Below are 23,397 nucleotides of genomic sequence, written 5' to 3' on the forward strand. Positions count from 1 at the left end.
AGTAAATATTGGATCAAAAAGAACACGTTATTATATTAGACCCTGCCACTAAATGGAATCACCTTGTGTGTGCATGTGCTCATTATGAAAGGGCAGAATGCAGTCACTCAGTGATTTTAGCCAATTCATACTGTGAGCTGTGGTGGTCAGGAGAAAAATGTGAATATCACCATTACTGAATAATGGATGTACAGGGATGGCTGCAATCCCATATAAGTAAATACATTATTATCATACATATATTTTTTGTAAAATCAAAAGGTCCTCACTGAAGCTAGAACTAAGAAGTTTTAAGTGGCTCCTAATCATCTATAAATCAATAGAAAACACTGCCTAGGGACATGGCCACGATGGAGGCTGAGTGTGTGTGTTGTGTTTGTGGTGTGTGTGGTGTGTTTGGTTGTGTGTGTGGTTGTGTGTGGTTGTGTGTGTGGTTGTGTGTGGCTGGGTGTGTGGTTGTATGTGTGGTTGTGTGTGGTTGTGTGTGTGTGGTTGAGTGTGTGGTTGTGTGATTACACATCACATAATTACACTGTATTCAATACAACAGAAATACACTCCACATACCACTCAGTACTACCTAATTGCACGTCACATAATTACTCTCTACTTAATGCAAGATAAATACACTCCACACAATACCACTCTGTGCCACATAATAACACAACACATAATTACACTTTACTCAATGCAACATAAATACACACCTTTCACTCAAGTTCGTACTATATAAAAATAAAAAATAAAAACAATTGCAATGCAATAGGTCTCACATTTCCGAATCTTTGAGCTGCTATTGGTGTTGCAATATTATTAGCAATGCCAACAGCTCAAACTTTAATAATGCAAGACCTATTGCATTGGAAATGCTTGTTCTAAATTGATCTTGTGTTTCTTCTTGAGAGAGTCATTTATTGGCTCTGTGTGTGTTCAACAAATGCATTAACACTACCCTCTGATAAGCCTGAACTGCTTGCCCACACTACCACAAAAGAGAGCATGTGGGATTAATAATTTAAGCCCTGTAAGCCAATAACGTTCGTCTGGACTTTCTACATAGTATACCGCAAACTTCCTACTCAGTGTATTAGCAGTGGCCCTTCATTGTATAGTCTGTTCTCATAGTGAAACTGGCAAACTAAGGCAATGTATCATGGACCTTTCAGGAAACCAAACTATCATTTCTCTGGGGTATAAAAAAAGAGGTTGAAGTATATAGTCTCTCACAAATTTCTCGCTTTGGCTGAGTAGGATGTTGCTATCCCTTCTTGTGGACACATGGTTGAAGGATAATAGTTACCCCATGCACTGTATTCTAGTATCTCCATGTTGGAGGTATTTGGCTTCTTTCGGTTTGCTTACATCCAGTGATCAATTGTTTGCAGATATTGTTGATGATACAGGCATCGAGATCTGATGACTTTTCAAGTTTGAGTAGGAAATGCATGTCATCAGCATAGTTATAGCTGTAGCATTTCAGGATAAATCAGATGGAGGACAATACTTGTACAATTGATGGTAGAGTTGGAAACAACCCACTAAACAATTATTTGGTGCATTAAACAAAATTGTGACTTTTCGGGAAGTTGAAAACAATTTGCTTTGTCATTAATTTCCTATCCCTTTATTCTACTTTTATTTTCTGTTTCCGTTTATCTTCCCAATATATCACTTGCTCAGATAGAAAAGTATGCTCATTAGTAAGCATATGTCGACTTGGATATTCTCATCTGTCAATCGAAAACAGAACTCACCATGTGCACACCTGTAGTTTGCAAATCTGTCTCAATGTCTTCCTGCAGGTTTACTCATCGTCCTCGAACCTCCCTTCCCCGACAATGTTTTTCTATTTTTAAACCTTCTCTTCGGGAAACATTGTTTGGTGCCACCTGGCACCTATAGAGCATGACTGCAAAATTCCCCAAGAGAATTTCATCATTTTAGTTATCTGCAGTAAATTGAAGATTCCATTTGAAAAGCTGTTACTTGAAATGCATAGGTATTTCAACTTGCAGCATATTATTTTATACAATATATGAGCTGGAGCATAGTCCACTGTTAAGACACTGTCCTCATAGCTCGTACGGGAAGGGGCCTGCAGCATTTATTGGATGCCTTTGGGGCATTCATGGACAGGCTAGACCTCAAGGTGAATGCTAAAAAATCTCACACTATGGTTGTTGGACTCCATAGGAACAAGGCCAAAATGAAAACTATATTTAAATATAAAGGTGATGTTGTCTCTAGAGTGGAAGTTTTCCCGTACCTGGGGGTGCTCTTCGATGAGAGGGGCACATGGGGACCACGGATTTGGGAAAAAGTTTATTAGTGGCCAGATCAACTGGGGCACTCGTGGGGTTTACTAAAAGACTGGGAGCTAGGCCAATGAAAACCCTCTTAAAGGTTTATAATGCAAAATGCATCGCTATCGCGATGTACGGTTCTGCCCTGTGGGGCTATGCACATATGGACCCCATCCAGAGGGTGGAAAACAGGTTTTTGCGAATTCTGTTGTCCGTGCCCCAATCGACCCCGACTTTCTCAATTCATGCGGAGGTGGGTCTTGATTATGTCACGGACAGACTAAACCTGGTGCCGTTAACATTTTGGCTAAAGACCTGGCTCAATAAGGAACTAACCCTCAATCATGCCATTTTAGCTGATGTAATGTCCCTGGACCACTTTAAAAAGGTACCGTGGTTAGATTACCTGAGTAAGTCCTTTGCACAATTGGGACGCCCGGACCTCTTCTTAGAACCATCTGGCATTAGGAAGGTGGATGTGAGCCTGGTTAAAAAATTATTCATGGAAAGGACCAGATTATCCCGGGAGGAAATGGAACTGCAGAAACCGACTGTGAGATCCCATTATATGTTAATAGGCTCTAACTCACTTGCACAATACCTTGTAACTGTTACCAAGCCATTTCATAGGTTTTTATTGGTAAAATTCAGATTTAATTTAATTCATTTTTATTTGGGTAACTATTCAACCTGGGCCAAACCTGATTTAGCAACACCTTGTACTTGTGACCAATTCTCAGTCCAAGATACCATGCATTTTACTATGTTTTGCGGGCATTTTCTGGTCATCAGAAAGAAATATTTATTGCCAATACTGAAGGAGGCGGGCTTCCCGCATGTGAGGCCGGCTTTAGTTTTTCTTCAATCTCTAAGTAGTGTCCGCATTACATTTTGTGTTGCCAATTTTCTAGTAGCGGCATCAAGGATAACATTTAAATAATGTACCCCGATTTATGATCCAATGAAGTTTTAATTGTTTTACATTTTTATGACAGGATATTTCTCATTGTAGCAAATGTATTATATCTTAAATATATATATATGTTTTTATGCCTTTTATGATTGTTATAAATCGAATAAAGTGTATTTGACTGACTGACTGACAGTAGAATCGCAATTTTCTTTTTTTACTTCATTGACTACCAGTTTAGCAAAGTTGATACTTATTGAGTTGCAGAGCAATGTTTTCTATACAAATGAAAGTAATTTTAAAATGGGTATGTATGTATAATATTTAAAAGCACATTTGTTATATTGATCTGTGATTGCAAATGTTAGCTGTCTGGTTCAAAATGTGTAACTGCCGTTTCTTTTTCTGATTCTTCTGCAGTTTGGCGGAAACCCTTTTGCTTCGTTGGTGAGCAATGGAGCAAACTTAGCTAATCAACCTTCACGCACAGAGAACAGAGATCCTTTACCAAACCCATGGGCTCCTCAGTCTACTACTCCGGCTTCTACAACAACTGGTACACCTGTGAGCAGTGATGGAGGCATTGGTGGTAGTGCCACCAGTGGAGTCACGACAGGACAAAGTTCTACCATACCAAATTTAACTTCTGGATTAGGAGGTAAGGATGGGTGACCTATTGCAATTTTGTTTTACATGTACTTAATTTTATTGCTTTTTCATTAAGGATATTAACATTGATTACAAAAGTAATAAAGCTATAAAGAGTGTATTTTGCAGTGATGCCTATATGTTGAGGTGATGACAATACAAACTGATGGAGATTACTAACAACAGATTCTTCTCCTTTTGAATATTACGCAGGCATCAGACTCGATCCGGAACTTTTGAACATTTGTCTGCACACCAGTGGTGTGTGCTGTGTGGCTCCGCACTGACAACGTTCTGTTCTGGAAATTACATGTAGGACTGATAAAGGTACCACACTCGCTCTGACATTGGTTCCTATCTTTCAGCAGCACCAGGCGCAGGTCTGGAGCTACCATTATTCTCTTTGAGATCCTCTTACCTCAACTTATAGTGAGCAAATGAAATGTCACCTCCCAAAACAGGTTTTAAATCTTGTAAAGACTGTCTGAAGCAAATGTCTGTGACAGATCCTAATCAGGGTTGCTTGTGGTACCTGACTCCCAAGCCTGCAGTGACTGCTCTTCAGTAAACCGAAAGGCCATACAGGACCGCAGGGTGAAACTGTTGTGAAGCCAACAGTTGGTCTTGATCCCATTTCCAGTCCAGAAGTCGCAGGAGTTGATCCTGAGGTCGTTCATTGTTACTTTCATGAAATATCCAAGCCAGACTCTGGTCCTTCCCCTTCACTCATGTACTCCTGAGAAGGCACATGGGCTTCACCATTCATGGGCTTCACCATTCCACTTGATCTATCTAACAAAGTTGATCGATGTCAGAGTCCATCCTGTAACTGGTTCTGACACAACCCGAGTTTCCGGGGCTGATTGAAGTGTTCCGCAAGGCCATGCTCCAACTCTTCGCATCCCTGCGGACTCCCTCTAGCACACCTCCAGACCTCAAGCACCTGAGAGGCACTCCATCTTGGATAAGGCTGGCAGGTTCTCACTCAGTTTCTGAACCCATCACTGGGCCTCCACAGGCTCCTGTACTGACTCCAGATCCATGATCCACACTGGTTCCCAGGGTGTGGACGCCGACTCCACCGATGCTGTATGACGAGGTGCTCATTGTGGGTTCGGACTCAGTCGGTACCAACTTGACTAAGCTCGTTCTGTTCCAGCCCAACCATCTCCATCTGACCCGCTTAGCGTCTCACTTCCCCAAGGCAGATCTAGTATCCCACAGTTCTCTTCCAGGGGATCCTCATCAATAGTCATAAGCACTGAATATTCCCGCCCATGTGCGGGGACCCCGGAAATAATAAAATTATATATGTAAAAAACATACATATATACAGCTCTGTATATGTATAAACATATATCATTTTTTCCAAGCAAATGCAGCTCCCATAAAAGGCTAGGCAATGTAAATATACACATCCAATAACACACATATATCTATATATATATATAAAGGTATAACAATACACCCAAATCTCTTTTTTTTTTTTTTTTTTTTTTAATGAGGTAAACACTCATGAGAAAGCAAAAAAATAAAGAGAACAAACTGTGGAAAAACACAGATGTATAACACATTGCCAGCCTGCAGGCTGCATTGCAATACAATACCATAGAGACTAAAAAGCCCTGTACAGGTAAAAACTGGCACCGTGCCTTTAAGGCAGCCCTGACTTCCATATCCCATCATGCCTCAGGGGTGACAGTTAGGTCAGTTGTTCTTTCCGGCTCCTTCAGTCAGGACCCTGGAATTCAGCTCTCTTCTTTTTTGACTCTTTAGTCAAGAATTATAACAACTTTAAGATTTTTTTTGGACTTCTTCTTACAATTTCTGTGAGGAAGTCAGTATCCTGTGTTTTTCTGACTGATTTTTCAACCATTTTGTCAGAAAAATGCCTTCTTTATTTGTTCCATGCCCATCTTGTGGAAAAAAGAAGGCTGCGTCAGACACACATGAGGTGTGTATCATCTGTCTGCCGGACTCTCACTCTCCAGCAACATGTCGTCATTGTGAAGACCTTTCCAAAAGGACTTTAAAGGAGAGGGAGAGGATTAGGCTGTATGGCCTAGCAGAACGGTCGACGTCGAAGCAGTTGGTCCCTGTTTGCTCTCCATCGACGTCGGGCTCGGCGTCGAAGACTCCAGCGGCGGGATCGTCGCTGAGAGGTGAGGAGTCAAGGGGAAGTCATGCTGCAAAGAGAAAATCGACGTCGACTTTATATTCAGCGTCGAAGAGGATGCGTTCGACGTCGACGGCGTCTAAAAGCTCGGCGTCGAGGACTCGGCGCCATAGTTCAACGTCGAAGAAGCATCTGTCGACGTCGAGAGAAGATCGATCGACGTCTGCACAGAGATATCGTTCGTCGTCGAAAGAAAGACATCGTTCGACGTCGAGGTCGGCGAGACATCATTCGACGTCGCGAGAAGAACGTAGACGATCTCCACAGTCGACGTCGAGACCAAGATCGCCGTCAAGATCAAGATCGCCGTCGAGGAAACATCGTTCGATGGCGAGGAGGCTTTCGACGTCGTCGGAGCTTTCGACGTCGAGACAGAAGTCTCCGTCAGGAGTGACGTCGAGGCAGACGCCTCCGTCAGGGCCGACGTCGAGGCAGGAGCCTCCGTCGGAGTCGACGTCGAGGCAGGAGCCTCCGTCGGAGTCGACGTCGAGGCAGAGGCCTCCGTCGGAGTCGACGTCGAGGCAGAGGCCTCCGTCGGAGTCGACGTCGAGGCAGGTGCCTCCGTCCTCACAGGTCTCCAAAGCTTTGGTGAGGTACATGAAGCCTCCGTCGAAGGTAATCTCGACGTCGAGACAGGAAGCTCGGAGCCTCGAAGATTCGAGTCAAAGATCTCCGGTGATAGGCTTATCACCGTCGAGGCAGCCCTCTGTTGAGGGTACGCAGGAGGTTTCACATATTCGCCTCACAATTCGACCAGTCTCAAGGCGAAAATCTCCTCATAGACTGATATATACAGCTCCGGAGTCACCGCGTATCATTTCTATCTCGCCTTCAGGATCAGAGGGCTCAGGTTCAAGGTCAGCATCACTAGAGCCTGTACATCAATCTCCAGTTCCTGCAAGAGAAAGTTCGCAGGAGGAGGACAATGCTGTGCCTCAAAGTCCCGTAAGGGAGATGCCTCAGGACCCTGCTATGACAGACACAATAAAGGCATCGCTAACAAGAATAAGGGGCGTGGTATTCCCAGCGACACCGATCAGACCAAGATCTCGAGAAAGAGAATCCCGAAGTCACTCTCGAGCACCAAGAAGGCGATCCAGGTCTGCCTCCCTCAGAAGAGAGTCGACCAGATCAGAGAGAAGGCGCCGTAGGACCCCTTCTACCTCCCCTTCTTCCAGATCATCCAAAAGGGATTATTCACCGACACTCTCGGAGACGCCACCCTCTCGGGTATCTCCGGTAGATGACATTTCTACATTTCAAGAAGTGTTGTGTAGAGGAGCTACAAAATTAAGTATCCCTATGCCGGTTCAGGAGACCACCACATCCATAATTTTTGAAACTCTTCATGAGCGCACAGTGACACGCCCGTTGTTGCCATTAGTCCCCGGTTTGCTACAACCGGTTATGGATATCTTTCTCACGCCAGCAACCACCAAAACGGCGCCGGCGAGAATTCTAAAAAAGTACCGTCCAGCTCCGGAGGATCCGCTATTCCTTAAAACAGATCCTCCACCGGACTCTGTCATCACCGCCGCTGCCAGAAAGACGCATGCAGTAGCTGGCTCTTCAACGGTGCCACCAGATAAGGACAGTAAAACGCAAGACTCCTGGGGGAGGAAAGTTTGCGGCTCAGCATCCTCAAGCTTGAAGGTGGCAAGTGCCTCGGCGCTTCTGGGGCGCTATGATAGGTCACTATGGGACTCTCTTCAGAGGTTCGTTGAAAAAGTTCCATCAGAGGACAGACGGGACTTTGAAGAGATTTTGCATGAGGGGAGTCTGGTTTCTAACCAGATCATAAGTGCAGCGGCGGATGGGGCAACACTGGCAGCGCATGAATATGCACATGGAGTCACAGCCAGAAGATCATCCTGGCTTAGATTGACGGCCCTGAAACCGGAAGCGCAGGCAAGAATTTTAAATCTGCCTTTCTCCGGTAGTTCTCTTTTTGGGTCCCATGCAGACGAGGAAATGGCCCGTATGAAAGCAGAGCTGGAGACCATGAAAGCAGTTGGGCTTGAAAAGAGGAAAGAGTTTCGACGCCGCAAGGGAAATGACAGGCGCAATTACCAACAGAGGGTTCAAACCCCTCATTGGCAAAAGAACCAGGACCAGCAAGGTCAAAAGAAACAGCAATACCAGTCCCGCAAGCCATCCAGGGGACGAGGTAACAACAGGCAGTCTAATGCTGGAAACAAAGCACCGGGGAAGCAATGAGAAACCGCTTCCTCCGATGCTGTCCACCGCTCCGGTGGGAGGAAGTGTTGCGCATCATCTTCCAGAGTGGCAGACAATAACAAAGGACAAGTGGGTACTCAATATACTGCGTCATGGGTACTCGCTTCGTTTCAGAAGTCACCCCCCATCGATTCCTCCTGTCAAGTCATCCCAGCATCTAAAGCAGCTCAGAGAAGAGGTAGCGACGCTACTACTCAAATCTGCAATAGAGAAAGTGCCCATAAACCAGAGAGGAAAGGGAGTTTACTCCAGATATTTTCTCATCCAAAAGAGGAGTGTGAAGGCGGAGTTCAGACCCATTTTAGACCTACGGATACTGAACAAGCACATAAGAAAGGAAAAATTTCGCATGCTGGCGCTCCACCAAATATATCCTCTTCTCCGGATGGGCGATTGGATGTGTTCACTGGACCTTCAGGATGCATATTTCCATATTCCCATCCTAAGGAATCATCGAAAATTTCTCAGGTTTGTGGTAGGCAACGCTCACTATCAGTTCAAAGTCCTCCCATTTGGCCTGAAGTCAGCTCCTCGAGTATTCACAAAATGCGTGGCAGTAGTAGCGGCTGCTCTGAGGCGCGCAGGAGTCTTCGTCTATCCCTACCTAGACGACTGGCTAATAAAGGGCTCATCGCCACAGAATGTGCGGACACAGCTGTCGCTATGCCTGAACTTATGTCGCAGGTTGGGTCTCAGAGTGAATGTCAAAAAGTCCAATTTTTCACCAACGCAGAGAATACACTACCTGGGTGCAACTATAGACTCCGTAGTAGGAAAAGTGTTTCCTTCGGAGGAAAGACAGTCATCCATTATGCTAAAAGGCAGACAGATTATGACCAGCAATCTGTCGTCGGCAAGGCAAATCTCATCTCTGCTAGGGGCCATGGCATCCTGCATCTTCCTAGTGCCCAATGCCAGGCTAAGGATGCGTCCTCTCCAGCAAGATCTCGAGGACAAATGGGATCAAAGGAACTCTCTGTGGGAAGAAAAGGTTTGCCTCTCCTCTGCAGCCAAACAGTCAATCAAGTGGTGGCTGAAGCCAAGGAATCTGCAAGTGGGGATTCTTTTCCATCAAGAGCCCCCAACTCAGACCTTAATCACCGACGCATCCCTTCAGGGATGGGGTGCGCATTTTGGGACTCTGCAAACTCAAGGACGGTGGTCCAGCAGCGAACAGTTGTACCACATCAACATGCTGGAGCTCAGGGCGGTCCACCTAGCCCTCAAAGCGTTCCTACCTGCGATAACGACGAGTACCATTCTAGTACAGACGGACAATACCACCACAATGTACTACCTGAACAAGCAGGGGGGTACTCGATCCAGAACGCTCTCGCTGGAAGCTCAGTCCCTGTGGCACTGGATCCTAGCAAGGAACATCTCATTGAAAGCGGTGCACCTACCAGGAGAACTCAACGTGCAAGCAGACTTGCTCAGTCGGCATTTTCAAGAGCCAGAGGACTGGGTAATCAACGACGAAGTGTTAGAAGACATCTTCGGGGAATGGGGGCGCCCGCAAGTGGACCTCTTCGCGGACGAGCAAAACACAAAATGCCGAGGCTTCGCCTCAAGATACCATCGACCAGGATCCCTAGGGAATGCCCTTTTGATCAATTGGTCAATGACATTTGTGTACGCTTTTCCGCCTCTCCCACTAATTCCCAAAGTGGTGACCAAGCTACAGAATTCATCTGCCAAGATGATACTCATAGCACCGGACTGGCCGAGGCAGTGGTGGTACACGGATCTCCTACACATGTCGATCCGCCCCCACAAGCGGCTGCCGTGCAGACCGGACTTGTTATCCAAGATGCAGGGGAAGATTTACCATCCCAGCCTTCCCTCGCTGAGCTTAACAGCATGGCTCCTGAAGTCCTCCAGTATGGCCATCTGAACCTCCCTCGAGAGTGTATGTCCATACTGAAGGAAGCCAGGAGGCCTTCTACAAGACACTCCTACTTCTGTAAGTGGAAAAGATTTTATATATGGTGTGCTCAGCATCATTATGATCCCACTAAATGCCAGGAGGATGTAATTTTGCCCTATCTTCTACATTTAGCAAGGGCAGGGTTGAAATTTTCATCCATAAAGGTTCACCTAGCAGCCATAACAGCATACAGGCGTTCGCCTTCACAGCAGTCATTTTTTAAAGTGCAGGTAGTGAAGGATTTCTTGCAAGGGCTCAAGAAAGTCTATCCCCCTGTTAGACCTCCCTCTCCTTCCTGGGAGCTAAACTTGGTTCTGTCAAAACTCATGGGTTCGCCTTTTGAGCCTATTCATAAGGCTACCCTACAGCACCTCACATGGAAGACAGCATTTTTAATAGCCATCACTTCAGCACGGAGGGTCAGTGAGATACAGGCCCTCTGTTCTAAAGAACCCTACACTGTTTTTCATCTAAATAGGGTGGTGATGAGAACTCACCCTTCGTTCCTACCCAAGGTGGTATCGGAGTTTCATGTAAACCAAGCCATCTCCTTACCAACCTTTTTTCCCAACCCCTCCTCTCCGGCAGAGAGGGCGTTGCATTCTCTAGATGTCAGAAGGGTCCTGAAATTCTACCTAGATAGGACTAAGAATATCAGGAAATCTGACCAATTGTTTGTGAACTATGGGATTGTCCGTATGGGCTTTGCTGCATCCAAACGTTCCATTGCTAGGTGGATTGTTTCTAGTATTACTTTGGCCTACCAACTGGCTCAGAAACCATTGGGGGCGCGCCCTAAAGCGCATTCGACAAGAGGAAAAGCGGCTACCGCGGCTTTTCTCAATAATGTCCCACTCTCCGAGATCTGCAAGGCAGCCACTTGGAGATCTGTCCACACTTTTACCAGGCATTATTGTCTGGATTCGGACACCAGGGCAGACACTCAAGTAGGACAAGCCTCCTTGAGGAATCTGTTCCAAACATAATCATTTTCATGATTCTTTTTCTCCATGGGTGATGCAACCTTAGTTTCATTTGCCTGCTGGTGGAAGGGGAGCTTGCTACTCTATTCAGTGCTTATGACTATTGATGAGGATCCCCTGGAAGAGAAGGGTAAGTTACTTACCTGTAATTCTAGTTCTCTTCCAGGGGTATCCTCATCAAAGTCATAAGCAACCCACCCACCTCCCCAGGCAAATGAGAAGAGGTGTATTATTCATTATGGAAAAGGTATATCTTTGTGTTTAGGACTACGGTCCCGCAAAGAACAACTGACCTAACTGTCACCCCTGAGGCATGATGGGATATGGAAGTCAGGGCTGCCTTAAAGGCACGGTGCCAGTTTTTACCTGTACAGGGCTTTTTAGTCTCTATGGTATTGTATTGCAATGCAGCCTGCAGGCTGGCAATGTGTTATACATCTGTGTTTTTCCACAGTTTGTTCTCTTTATTTTTTTGCTTTCTCATGAGTGTTTACCTCATTAAAAAAAAAAAAAAAAAAAAAAGAGATTTGGGTGTATTGTTATACCTTTATATATATATATAGATATATGTGTGTTATTGGATGTGTATATTTACATTGCCTAGCCTTTTATGGGAGCTGCATTTGCTTGGAAAAAATGATATATGTTTATACATATACAGAGCTGTATATATGTATGTTTTTTACATATATAATTTTATTATTTCCGGGGTCCCCGCACATGGGCGGGAATATTCAGTGCTTATGACTTTGATGAGGATACCCCTGGAAGAGAACTAGAATTACAGGTAAGTAACTTACCCTTTTTGTTACCCACAGCATGCTCCCTGGGCTTATCTGCCCCGTCTCATCTGCCACATCCATAGTACCATTCCTTTGGTGGTTTCAGCAGAAATACCCCATACAGACAGCAGATCCAGCATCCTAGGTGCTTAGCAGTTTTCCAGCTGAGGCCATGCACAATCCGACAATGTGGTCAGGGACTGCGCGCCAATCAGTCTTCTGCCTATCTTGTGGCCCCACCTGCCAAAACCCTTTAGCGTGCTCTTATTTGAGCACAGCCACCTAGTTGGAGGAAGGATCCAACAATTCTTACCGGGCTAGCGGGCCCAAATTTATTAGACAGGTGGCTCCTGCAAATTGTCCAGAAGGAGAACGGCCTTTCATTTGTGGCTGCTCCATAGCAACTTCCACCATCCCTGGTACGACTGACGTAGGACCATCTCACCATCTGTCCATCTTACGGCAAGAAGTGCAAGCTTTTTTGTCCAAAGGGACTGTTGAGAGGGTGCCTGAGAGAGAAAGTGGGCTGTGGCTAATATTCCTGCTACTTTCAGGTGCCAAAGAAGGACGGAGACCTGCGCCCTTTCAACTCCTTCCTCTGAAGGATAAATTCAGAAAGCTCACTCAACCTAGGTCTTGTCTGTTCTCAACCCTGGTGACTGTGTGGTGTCGTAGGTTCTGCTTATTTCCATATACCCACCCTTAAGGCCCATCGGTGTTAGTTGTGGTCCGTAGTAAAAAAAGAAGTTTCAATTTGCTGTGCTCCTTTTTGATCTCACCAGTGACCCTTTGGTGTTCATGAAATTGATGGTGGTAGCAGATCATTTTCAGCGGTCAGGGATCCGAATCTTCCCCTACCTCGAAGGCTGGCTGTTGAACATGGGCTCGCCCCAGCTAGTCGTCCATCACCTCTGGACCACAGTGCACTGTCTGTCATCTTTGTTGTACACTGTTAATGTGCCGAAGTAACAGCTGACTTTGTAAATGCTCCCTTTTATCTGAGCCATTCTGTTCACAGTTCGTTTTCGTGTCTTTCCCCTGGAAGGGAGAGTTCAGACCATTCAGGTTATGAATCCGATATTTCAGCCTCTGACCTGGATTTCAATGAGTGTTACTCTGAGGCTGCTGGTACTGATGGCCTCCTGCATCTTGCTGGTAATGCACAGCAGGTGGCATACACTGGCTCTGCAGTGGGATCTGAAGTGTCAGTGGGCCCAACATCAAGGGTACGTCTCCGACCAAATTTCTGAGGAGACTGTGGAAGATCTATAGTGATGGTTACTGGGTCGCAGTTAGGTCTGCCTACCCCACACAGAACTGACAGGGGTGACAGATGCATTACTTCTGCTTTGGGACCGCCACCTGAGAGAGGTGCAGATCAGAGGCCACTGGTCCCAGCTTCATACCAGCCTACTGAAGCTGAGGGCAATTCGCTTTGCTTTGAAAATCTTTATTCCATCCATCGGGATTCAGTCGAGCTAGCGCCAAGACACCTCTGGGTAAACGTGTGCTTTAGAAATAAATATAACATAACATGAAAGGGAGGTTGGTACAGGTACTTACTGACAACACCAGCGCCATGTGGTATTGCAACAAAAAGGCGAGGGTGGGGTCATGGACCCTGTGTCAAGAGGCACTATTTCTCTGGAAAGTGGTGGAATATTCCAGGATTGTCTAGTTCCAAGGCAGAAGACCTCAGCCGTCGACACCTAGTGGATCGTCAGTGGCAGTTGCACCTGGAGGTGGCGCAAGGTCTTCTCTACTAATATAGAGAACCTAGGCTCGATATAGTCATCACTGCCGAAAATGCGCAATGTCGGCAGTTATGTGTATTGGAGTTACCAGGACGCCTCTAATTTAAGATGTGTTTGCCTAAAGTGGAGCTCGGGACTCCTTATGTCTTTCTGCATGTCTCTCTCCTGCCCAGAGTTCTGCAGATCAATACTATCTGGGCCTGAGTCATTCTAATGGCCCCAGATTGGGCACAGAGAGTATGGTATCCTGAGCTCCTGGACATGATCAGGCTGCTAGTCCAGGAGGATCTGCTGTGGCACCTGCACCGAAGGCTTTACATTTTCCACCTTCGTGCTTGTAGGTTGAGCAGCAACACCTTCAGCCTTCTTACGGAGATGGTTGACGTCATCTTGGCAGCCAAACGTCCCTCAGCAAAGTCCGTGTATGCCTGTCATTGGGACACATTTGTGGAGTGGTGCGGCAGACAACTGATTAAGCAATTCCTGGCAGTTATCTTATATTTTCTTATTTATTCTTTTCCTCACCCAAAAAGGCTTTGCTCTGGGCATGGTTAAAGGGTACCTTTCTGCCTTTTTACGGTAGCCGGACCAGCCCTCGTTATTTAAATCAAAGTTGTGATGCGTTTTTTGAAAGGCCTGCAACATCTATTTCCTCTCTCTCCTTTTGCCATGTTCCAGTGGGACCTTTAATTGGGTCATCAGATATTTGATGTGCCTTCCCTTGAGCTGTTTCAGAGCTGTCCTTTGCTGCTTCTCACCCTCAAGACGGTGTTCCTCATCGCCATAACATCTGCACAGTGAGTGAGTGGGCGTCAAGCTCTGTGTCAACAGGCTGTACACCACCATCTTCCCAGACATACTGGACATGAGCAACCTTCTCGGGTAACATTGTGACACATTCCACTTCAGTCATAATATCACCTTACGGGCGTTCTTCAGTCTGCCTGACCCCTCGAAGGAGGAGGAGAAACTCCATCACATGTTATGTTAAAGGGTCTTGTAAGGTGCACGTACACCAAGCGGTTTCATGGTGCTAGAGTCCAGGGGGAGCTGCCGCATGGGAGATTTAGTCATATGCTAGTCGGAGCAGCCAGGTTTTTAACTGTTTCCTAAACTGTGCATTGGAGGTCCGAGATCTAATCTCCAGGGGGAGAGAATTCTAGAATTGAGGAGCCAGGACCTCAAATTTTAGTCCCCTGAGTTTCTCCCATTTAGAGGACTGGATGGCCAGCAGATTCAAATGGGAAGACCTGAGGTCCCGAAGAGGGACATAGCGCTGAATCCGAGAGGATATAAATGCCGTACTGTTGCCATAGAGAGCCTTGAAGGTGATACATCCCAGCTTAAATGTGCAGCGTTTGGCTACTGGAAGCTAGTGAAGTCTAACCATTAATGGTGTAACATGGTGCCCATTATGCTGATGGTAGATCAATTTGTCCGCCTGGTTTTGCTCTAGTTGCAGGCGTTTTAGTTGATATGCCCGGGATGCCCAAGTAGAGTGAGTTGGCATAATCGATGCGGGAGAGGACTAGAGCCAGGACAACTTGGGTCAGGGCTTCTGTGGAAAGAAATCTACTGATCTTCCTAATCCTTCCAACTGAAAGAAACATGAAGAGACCACTTTCCAAATCTGAGCCTTCACTGACAGATCACTGCTGATGGTGATACCCAGACTTTTAATTGAACATGCCGGAAGTGGGGGGTTCCCCAATTCGGGAGGCCAGAAATTGGAATTCCAGGGGTTGGCTGGCCCACCGATAAGGATCAGCTCTGTTTTATCGGGGTTCAGCTTCAGATGGTTACTGTTCATCCACTCACTTATAAATCGCATGGTGGATTGGAAATTGAGAACAGAAGAGGCCGTTTGATTGATGTCATATATCAGTTGGAGGTCGTCGGCATAGTTAAAGGTGCTGACCTTCCTTTCTCCAAGGGAGCGGATCAGGGGCAGTAGGTACAGGTTAAAAAGAAGCAGCGAAAGAGAAGAGCCCTGCGGCACTCGACAAGCAAGTTTAATTTTTTAGGAGGAGATATGAGCGAGACATGGACCCAAAATCTTTTACATTGATCATACCAGAGAACGCCGTGTGGATAATAAGCTCTTTTTCGGCTTCACTGAAGCTCATTAAGTCAAGGCTCATGCAGAACAGCACCATCTCCCCTTTGATCTTGCATTGCATTAAGATCTGCTATGCATTAGCCAAAAAGCAGCCTCCGGATGGACTGCAAGCCTATTCCACCTGGGTCAAAGCTCCTTTCACTCAGTTGACATCCAGAGTTTTTGTCCTGGACATCTGTCAGGCAGTTATGTCGGCTTCACTCTGTGCGTTCGCAACGCACTACTGTCTGGACAGCCAGGTTCACAAATTCAGTCCTACAAGACTTTTTGGTTTAAATCTTTTCACAGACCACTCCAAATAGGTACTGCTTTAGTATCTGTTGAGGTGGTGAGGAATCCTAGGTTAAAAGGCTCTATCAGAAGAACAAGTTATTTTCTTTTGGTATTGTTCTTTCTGGTAGAGACTATCTAACCGCAGATTCCTTACTGGCCCTCCCTTTCTCCCCGTTCTATGATTTGGACTCTACCCCTTCTATAAATGTGCACGCTGATACAATGATATTGCCAATGGGGCTCTGTGTCTGGGAGTGTGCCTACATTGGATCCGCACATTATTTCCGGAACGGAATGGCGTCTTTGTAGAGCCACCTACCGCTGCAGAGGTATTGCTTAAAATGTTCCTGATCCAGTCTAACACCTGGGAAATATTCAAAAGGTGAGGAGTCTGCGGTTAGATAGTTTTTACCAGAAGGAACATTACTGAAATTAAGTAACTTCTTCTTCTACAAGATCTATTGTTTAAATTTTAGTTTTATTTATGTTTCACCATTAAATTGGTATTGCAGTCTTCTTGAATGCCATGTGAAAATGTAATGGGCCTCCATCATAAATGTAACCCAAATCTTACAGTAACTTGGGCACCTTACATGTTTTAAAGTCTTTATTGCAGATGCTATATCACTTGTTGCTCCTATTACGCAGTCATAAGTTATTCCCCTTCAGTTGCAGACCACTTTGATTCCATTCGTACTCTCCCTTACTGATGGATACTTCTAATTACAGATTTCTCACCTTGTGAATCTCCAAATACACCAGACTGGATGTGGATACTATTAAAATAGCTACTGGGTGCCAGCAGAGTGGTGACATAGACCTCCAGACATGACAGCACAATGTGCACAGACTCCAACCCTGTACACTGACATCAGATCTTCCTTTCACACACCAGAATACACAGATCCAGGGCTAGTCTCCTGCCGATTTTGCTTTGTAACTGAATTTTCACATTCTTACCATTAACTGACTCGGTCCTGGCTTCATTTTAAACTCCAGCTGTGAGTCTCTACATTGCGAGGAGTCACAGGCCAGCACCAAGTGATCCAAAATTCTTAACACAACACCAGAAAGATGTGTATTTCATGCCTTTGTGAGTAAGGTAACCTTAATTCTTTTCTTACCTGCCTATAGGACAGGGAGAGAGAAGGAATGGACAAAATAGTGTGTTTGAGGCATGTATGGCTATAGATACACATACTGTGCATACTCTTACCTTGTAATGTTTGGCCCGGATGTGTGCAAGTTGTTTTTCTTTGAAGAAATCTTTTGAGTCATGAGTTCAGTGACTCCCCTTGTTGGTAACGCACATGGGCATCATCTCAATTGTTATATTGTTTTCTTTCCGCTGTTTGATTTGGTTTGTGCCCCTGTGGTCCGAGACGGTTGTTGTTACTCTTTTCAGTTCCCACAGGTAACTTCGAACTGTCGCATTGTTCTCAAATGCGTATCCCTTTTTCCTTCCATTCTGGGTCGACAACTCCAGCAGCGCTCGGCTGATCCTCGGATCGATCCTGGTCCTTCGAGAGGCTGCTCCGTTCAGGGCCTTCTTTTCTTAGGAGTTACGATTGGTTCCATACCATTTCACGAGGGCGATGAAACGAACGCCCTTTAGATATCATCCTTGGTGCCACTCAGAATATCCACGGACTGATCTTCATCAGGTCTGTAACATTTGCCATCGTCCAAGCGTAACAAGCTTGCTTTCGATGCTTGCCACGCCTTCAGATCGAAGAAGACCCTATTTGACTGTTTTGCTCAATGCTTGACTGTCCGTGACCGTCTTCGAGATGTTGCGGAGAAGCGCCAAACAACTGGGGGACCTCTTCGACACTGAAGAGCTTCAAGAACATCACACCGAGGCGTTTGCTGCCAACAAGGTTTACTCACCAGAGGACAGCACTTGCTCTGACCTGGAGATCGAAGAACTTCCATCAGTGCAACAGGTTGTGAGTTCAGACCTTTTTCCTCCTCAATAAAGTTCTCAGGCCGAGCAGGGCTCCACAAAAAGCCACACAGACACCCTGGAATACCAGCAGCAAGCCATTTACTACCACTGCCTTTGTGGTCATGGTTGGCACTGAATACCAGCAGCAAATCATCTAACCACCACTGCCCTTGTGGCCATGATTGGCACTGACCATCGACTTTGGCCACAAAACCCAGCTCTGACTCTGCACTGTAAAGCACTCCAAGCCAGCCGGCTCAGCACCAACCACAACCGGCGTGGCATTGAGTAAACCATGAGTAAACAACGTCCTGTTGTGCACCAAGAGTCTCAGTAAAGTACATACAGACAATCAATCCTCTGGAGACAACCAACAGTGGAGAGTTAAAAAAATGTTGATGCATGTTTCTGTGGAATTACTCTATGTTCGAGGCATATGAGCTGTAGATCATATGCTTTTGCATAGATCGCCATCTAGTGTTGGGTCCGGATGTTTGCACTTTGTTTTTCTTCTAAGAAGTCTTTCCAGTCACGCGGTAGGTGTCTCCTCCTTTCGGTGCTAGTGTGCATGGGCATCAACTCCATTGTTAGATTGTTTTTTACCGCCATCTGGTTTGGATGTGAATTGTTGCGCTCCGGTTCAGCACCGTTTCTTCGGGCACCCTTTGACGCGCAAACCACTACCCTCGATGGTATTGTTAATCGATCGCGTTTCCCATTCTACGCTTATCCTTTGCTCTCAAACCTTCGATCAGAACATTTGTGGAAGGCCGTTGGACCTAACCACGCCAGCATCGGTAGCAGCTGATGGAACGGACTCCATTCAAGTTATGTCCATGGTGTTGAGCTAAGTTCCCGATCACAGACCTGCATGAAGTGTGCAATCTTTGCCTATCCCCGGAACACGACGAGAAAGACTGCGATGCGTGTCAGTCGTTTCGGTCGAAGAAAACCCTCCGTGATAGTCGGGCTCGACATTGATAATGTACCAACAAAGCGGCTCTGCGCTGGACCTCCTCGGAGAAGAGTCCGAACACGAAGAATTGCAAGCACAGGAAGCCGAAATGGAGGAGGAGCACGTATCCGACGCTGACTCCAATGCCGAAGACCTGACACCGGTACAACGGATCATGAGTAAAGAGACTTCGTTCCCATACCATCTCCTTTATAAGAAAAAGGCTCCGGTCCCTCCTCTGCCTTCGGGCCAAGATCGCATTGAGAAAAGGTTTCGAGCACCCCACCTTCGGGCTCGGCGCTGAAACATAAACAACAACCTTCCGTCTCGGGCTCTACCCTTCCCCACGCCGGTGCTGACCCGAAACCTTCGGCATCGAAAGAAAAACACCTTCTGGTTTCCATGCAACTGTTGAGTGAACCTAAATCTTCGGAGCCGAAAACTTCGGAGCCGAAACTTTCTCCGCCAAAACTGGCATCTAAAGAGAGTACGGCAACTAAAGAGCATCGGACCGAAAATCCACCTTTGGATCTGAAACAGAAGAAAATCGTGATTAATCATGAAACTGGACATATTCATGCCACACTTCCAGAAAAGAGGAAAATGGGCTTACATGAGGACTACCACATCCCTGTAAAGAAGAAAAATGAGGCCACTAACACTTTTCCTCCTTATATTTCACCTTTGTTAGACCTGTCAGCCCTTTGGGTGGTCCCTCCTCATCATTATTTATTTTGTCCCACTTTTGCCTCAAACCCTGTTAGTATTTTTCCTTTTTGGGAACCACCAGACTTTTTCGTATTGATGCAGATTCAGGGAGCCATTTTATCTACCCCTGGAACTTCTGTCTGAGGGCCTGGAGCACAAAATGGTGGCCACCTGTGACATCATCAGAACCCACTGGAACTTACTAGAACCTTCTGGAACCCTGTGACAGTTGGAGGCGGTTTGGAATGTTGGGAAGCTAAGCCAGAGTTGACAGTTGGAGCTGGCAGTTGGCACCTGACTGGTGAAGAGAGAGCAGCAGAAACCTGAAGGAGGAAGGAGTGAGGCAGCAGGGGTGGAAACTTGTGCCTGGAGTGGGGTCCATAAACCCACCCTTGATACTAGTCCCTACTGACTGAGCCCAGCCTGGAGCCCTGTGTGGGACAAAGCAAGAAAAACCATCTTAAAGACCTGGACAGCCGGAACAGGCCTTAGAAGTAAAGAAAAGCAAGAGTCTGACCTGTTTATTGGTTTCCCTGGAGTCCGACGTCGAGAAGCCTGAGACTTGGAGCCCGAGGTGGAGAAGCGGCGCTGACTGGAAAGCAGACGTCGTACCCGGAGCCGCCAGAGGTCGAGTGAGCGGCGTCGACGGGGGAGTGAAGTCCGCCCTCCGGAGTCGCCTGAGACCGAGGTGAAGCGTGCCGGAGGTCGGGAGTGGAGATCGCACTCCGGAGTCGCCGGAACCTGAAGAGAATCGTGCCGGAGGTCGGGAGTGGAGGTCGCACTCCGGAGTCGCCGGAACCCGAGGAGAGGAGCACCGGAGGTCGGGAGTGGAGATCGCACTCCGGAGCCGACGGAAGTCGACATCGAGCCAAGGCCGGCCGACGTCATCGAACCGGAGCCGCCCGAAGTCGACATCGAGCCAAGGCCGGCCGACGTCATCGAACCGGAGCCGCCCGAAGTAGACATCGAGCCAAGACTGCCCGACGTCATCGAACCGGAGGTAGACATTGAGCCGAGGCCGCCGACATCGAACCGGAACCGCCTACCGGCGTCGTCAAGAACTGACATTGCGCCGAGGCCGCCGACATCGAACCGGAACCGCCTCACGGCGTCGACACGACTCCAGCGGCGTCGGAGCTTCATAAAAAGGGCAGTAAGTGGAATAGAGGGCGCCTAAGGCCCTGTGGAGCCCTAAGAGACCATCCTAGGGGATAAAGAGGTGTTAGGACCAGCCTGGAAGTGCCAGGGGTGGACTGAGACTGATACAGTGACCTGTGTGAGGGGTTGTGTAGTTTGGGAGAGCCAGATTCCTAGATTACCCTTGATCTACCTCAGTTTTAGCCTCAGCCTTACCCAAGCTAGGTGAGACACCCTCAGGCCATCCACCTAACCACAAGCTGTGACTGGGCCAAATCAGCCCATAGTATTTTAAATGTGATCTGATTTTACAAATGTCATTGTTGGCTGATATTATTTATTGAGGGTACTGTATTTATTGTATTTATCTAAGTTATTCCTGTAATGTATTTATTGTCCTGAGCTAACTTATTCCTGCACCGTATTTATTCCCTCACAGTATTTATTTGACCTGATCCTATTTATTGCACCTGTAAAGTGTTATTATGTATTTGACCTGCACTTTCTAAGGAGAAGCTTGTGTACTGTGATTGTATTATTATTTATTTAATCAGTAACTAAGAGAAAAGAAGATAAACACAGAGATATTTTCATAATTTTTAAGGTGTAGTGTCGTTTTTGGAACGGATGCACGCATGGTTATTGTGTGGGTATTGCGTATGCTTAACACGGTGCCTGACCCCTGACCACTCGAGCCAAGCTACCACTGTGTATGTCTGGAAAGACCCCGTTACCACCACCCTTTCCGGTGGGGGAGTGGGGTTTTTCTAACCACCTTCTTTACCCATTCATGAAGAATTGCTCATTACACCTACACATTCCCCTACACCACCATCACCTGACCCACAGGATACAGGGGATGATATAGATGACTATGCTCCACAGGATGCACCACAGGATACTGATCCATGGGATAATTATAATGTCCCTCAACCAGATAATGACCCTGACTTGTATCCATCCAGGTCTTCGCCTCCAAATGATAACATTGGGTACATTGAGCTCCTTAATAGGGCCACACAATATCATGAAGTAGAGCTTCATAAGTAGAGTTTAGAGGAGGATTTTTTGTTGTAGACACAGAGTTCATCTCAAAGGGCTACACAAACATTACCAATGTTAAAGGAGATGCTCAAACATACTGAGGCTATCTTTTAAGACCCTGTAAGAGTCAGGATCATCAGTCCCAGGGTAGAGGAAAAATACAGAGCTGCACCTAATGACCCTGTGTATATCAAAGGCCAGTTACCCTTAGACTCTCTGCTAGTTACCAATTCTCGTAAGAGAGCTAACCCTCAAACAGGAGATGCCCCTCCTCCTGATAAGGAGTCCAACTTATTAGATGCTTTGGGAAAAAAGATAGCCTCACAAGCTGCTCATAATTGGCGCATTGCCAATGCCCAAGCATTGTTGGCAAGGTATGATAGAGCTTATTATGACGAACTCGAAAAGCTCATTGAATTCCTTCCGGATGAGCATAAGAATAAAGCCAGTGACCTTATTCAAGAAGGTAAATTAATAACTAATACCTCTATCAGGTGTGTGTTACATCAGGCAGATACAGCAGCTCGGGCAGTAAACACTAGTGACATGCTTGGTTAAGAATTTCAGGTTTCAAGCCTGAAGTACAAGCCGCCTATTTTTAATCAACCTTTTGTTAAACAACATCTCTTTGGTCCAGCTGTTGATGTATCACTAGAAAAGATGAAAAAATATATCGAAGTTGCTAAATCCATGGGGGCCTTACCATCGCCTTCTAACAGGGGTTCCTTTTGTCGCTCATTCTATAGGGGCGGCTCCAAAAATGTATCTACAGAGAATCCCTCCTCCTCTTACAAAGGCAACAATCAGTTGCCCTCTTCAAGAGGTTATTTTAGAGGAGGATATTGAGGAAACAACGGCAAGGGAAGAGGCAGAGGTAATTCAACACGCACCTCCCTTGCAAACAACAAGCAGTGAATTATTTCCCGTACCACCCGATCATTTCACTCCTGTTGGGGGACGTCTTTCACAATTTCTACCCATTTGGAATACGATTACATCAGACAAATGGGTTCTACTAATTAACCAATCTGGTTATTGTCTGGAACTTACAAGTACTCCACCGAATATTCCTCCAAGGTCACACGTCATGTCACAAGAACATCTCACCCTTCTAAAGCAAGAGGTTCTTTCTTTATTGCAAAAGGGGTTAATAGAACCAATCCCTTTACAGTACCAAGGTACAGGAGAATACTCACTCTACTTATTCCCAAAAAGGATGGCTCTCTAATGCCTATACTGGATCTCAGAGAACTAAATCTATACATTGTCGGACCAGTTTTGTATGGTAACACTCCAACAAGTGCTTCCTCTCCTTCAGCAAGGCGACTTTCTATCCACTCTGGTTTTAAAGGACGCTTACTTTCATATTCCAATACACGCTGCGCACCGCAAATACCTCAGGTTTGTGGTAGCAGGCCAACATTATCAGTTCAAAGTCCTTCCCTTCGGAGGGACAACCGCTCCCAGGGTTTTCACAAAATGTTTGGCAGTT

At 46.3% G+C, this 23,397-nt stretch overlaps 1 protein-coding gene across 1 annotated transcript in view; it reads left to right on the forward strand.

The window, feature by feature from the left end:
• Window positions 1-23,397, forward strand: part of UBQLN1 (ubiquilin 1) — a 512,801-nt gene that overhangs the window by 300,457 nt on the left and 188,947 nt on the right. The window contains exon 6 of the mRNA XM_085633159.1: window positions 3,634-3,871. Within this exon, the coding sequence (XP_085489285.1) occupies window positions 3,634-3,871 (238 nt within the window). The remainder of the gene's footprint in view (window positions 1-3,633; window positions 3,872-23,397) is intronic.

This window comes from Triturus cristatus, chromosome 2_1, assembly GCF_964204655.1.
Source record: "Triturus cristatus chromosome 2_1, aTriCri1.1, whole genome shotgun sequence".
Lineage (NCBI taxonomy): Eukaryota > Metazoa > Chordata > Amphibia > Caudata > Salamandridae > Triturus > Triturus cristatus.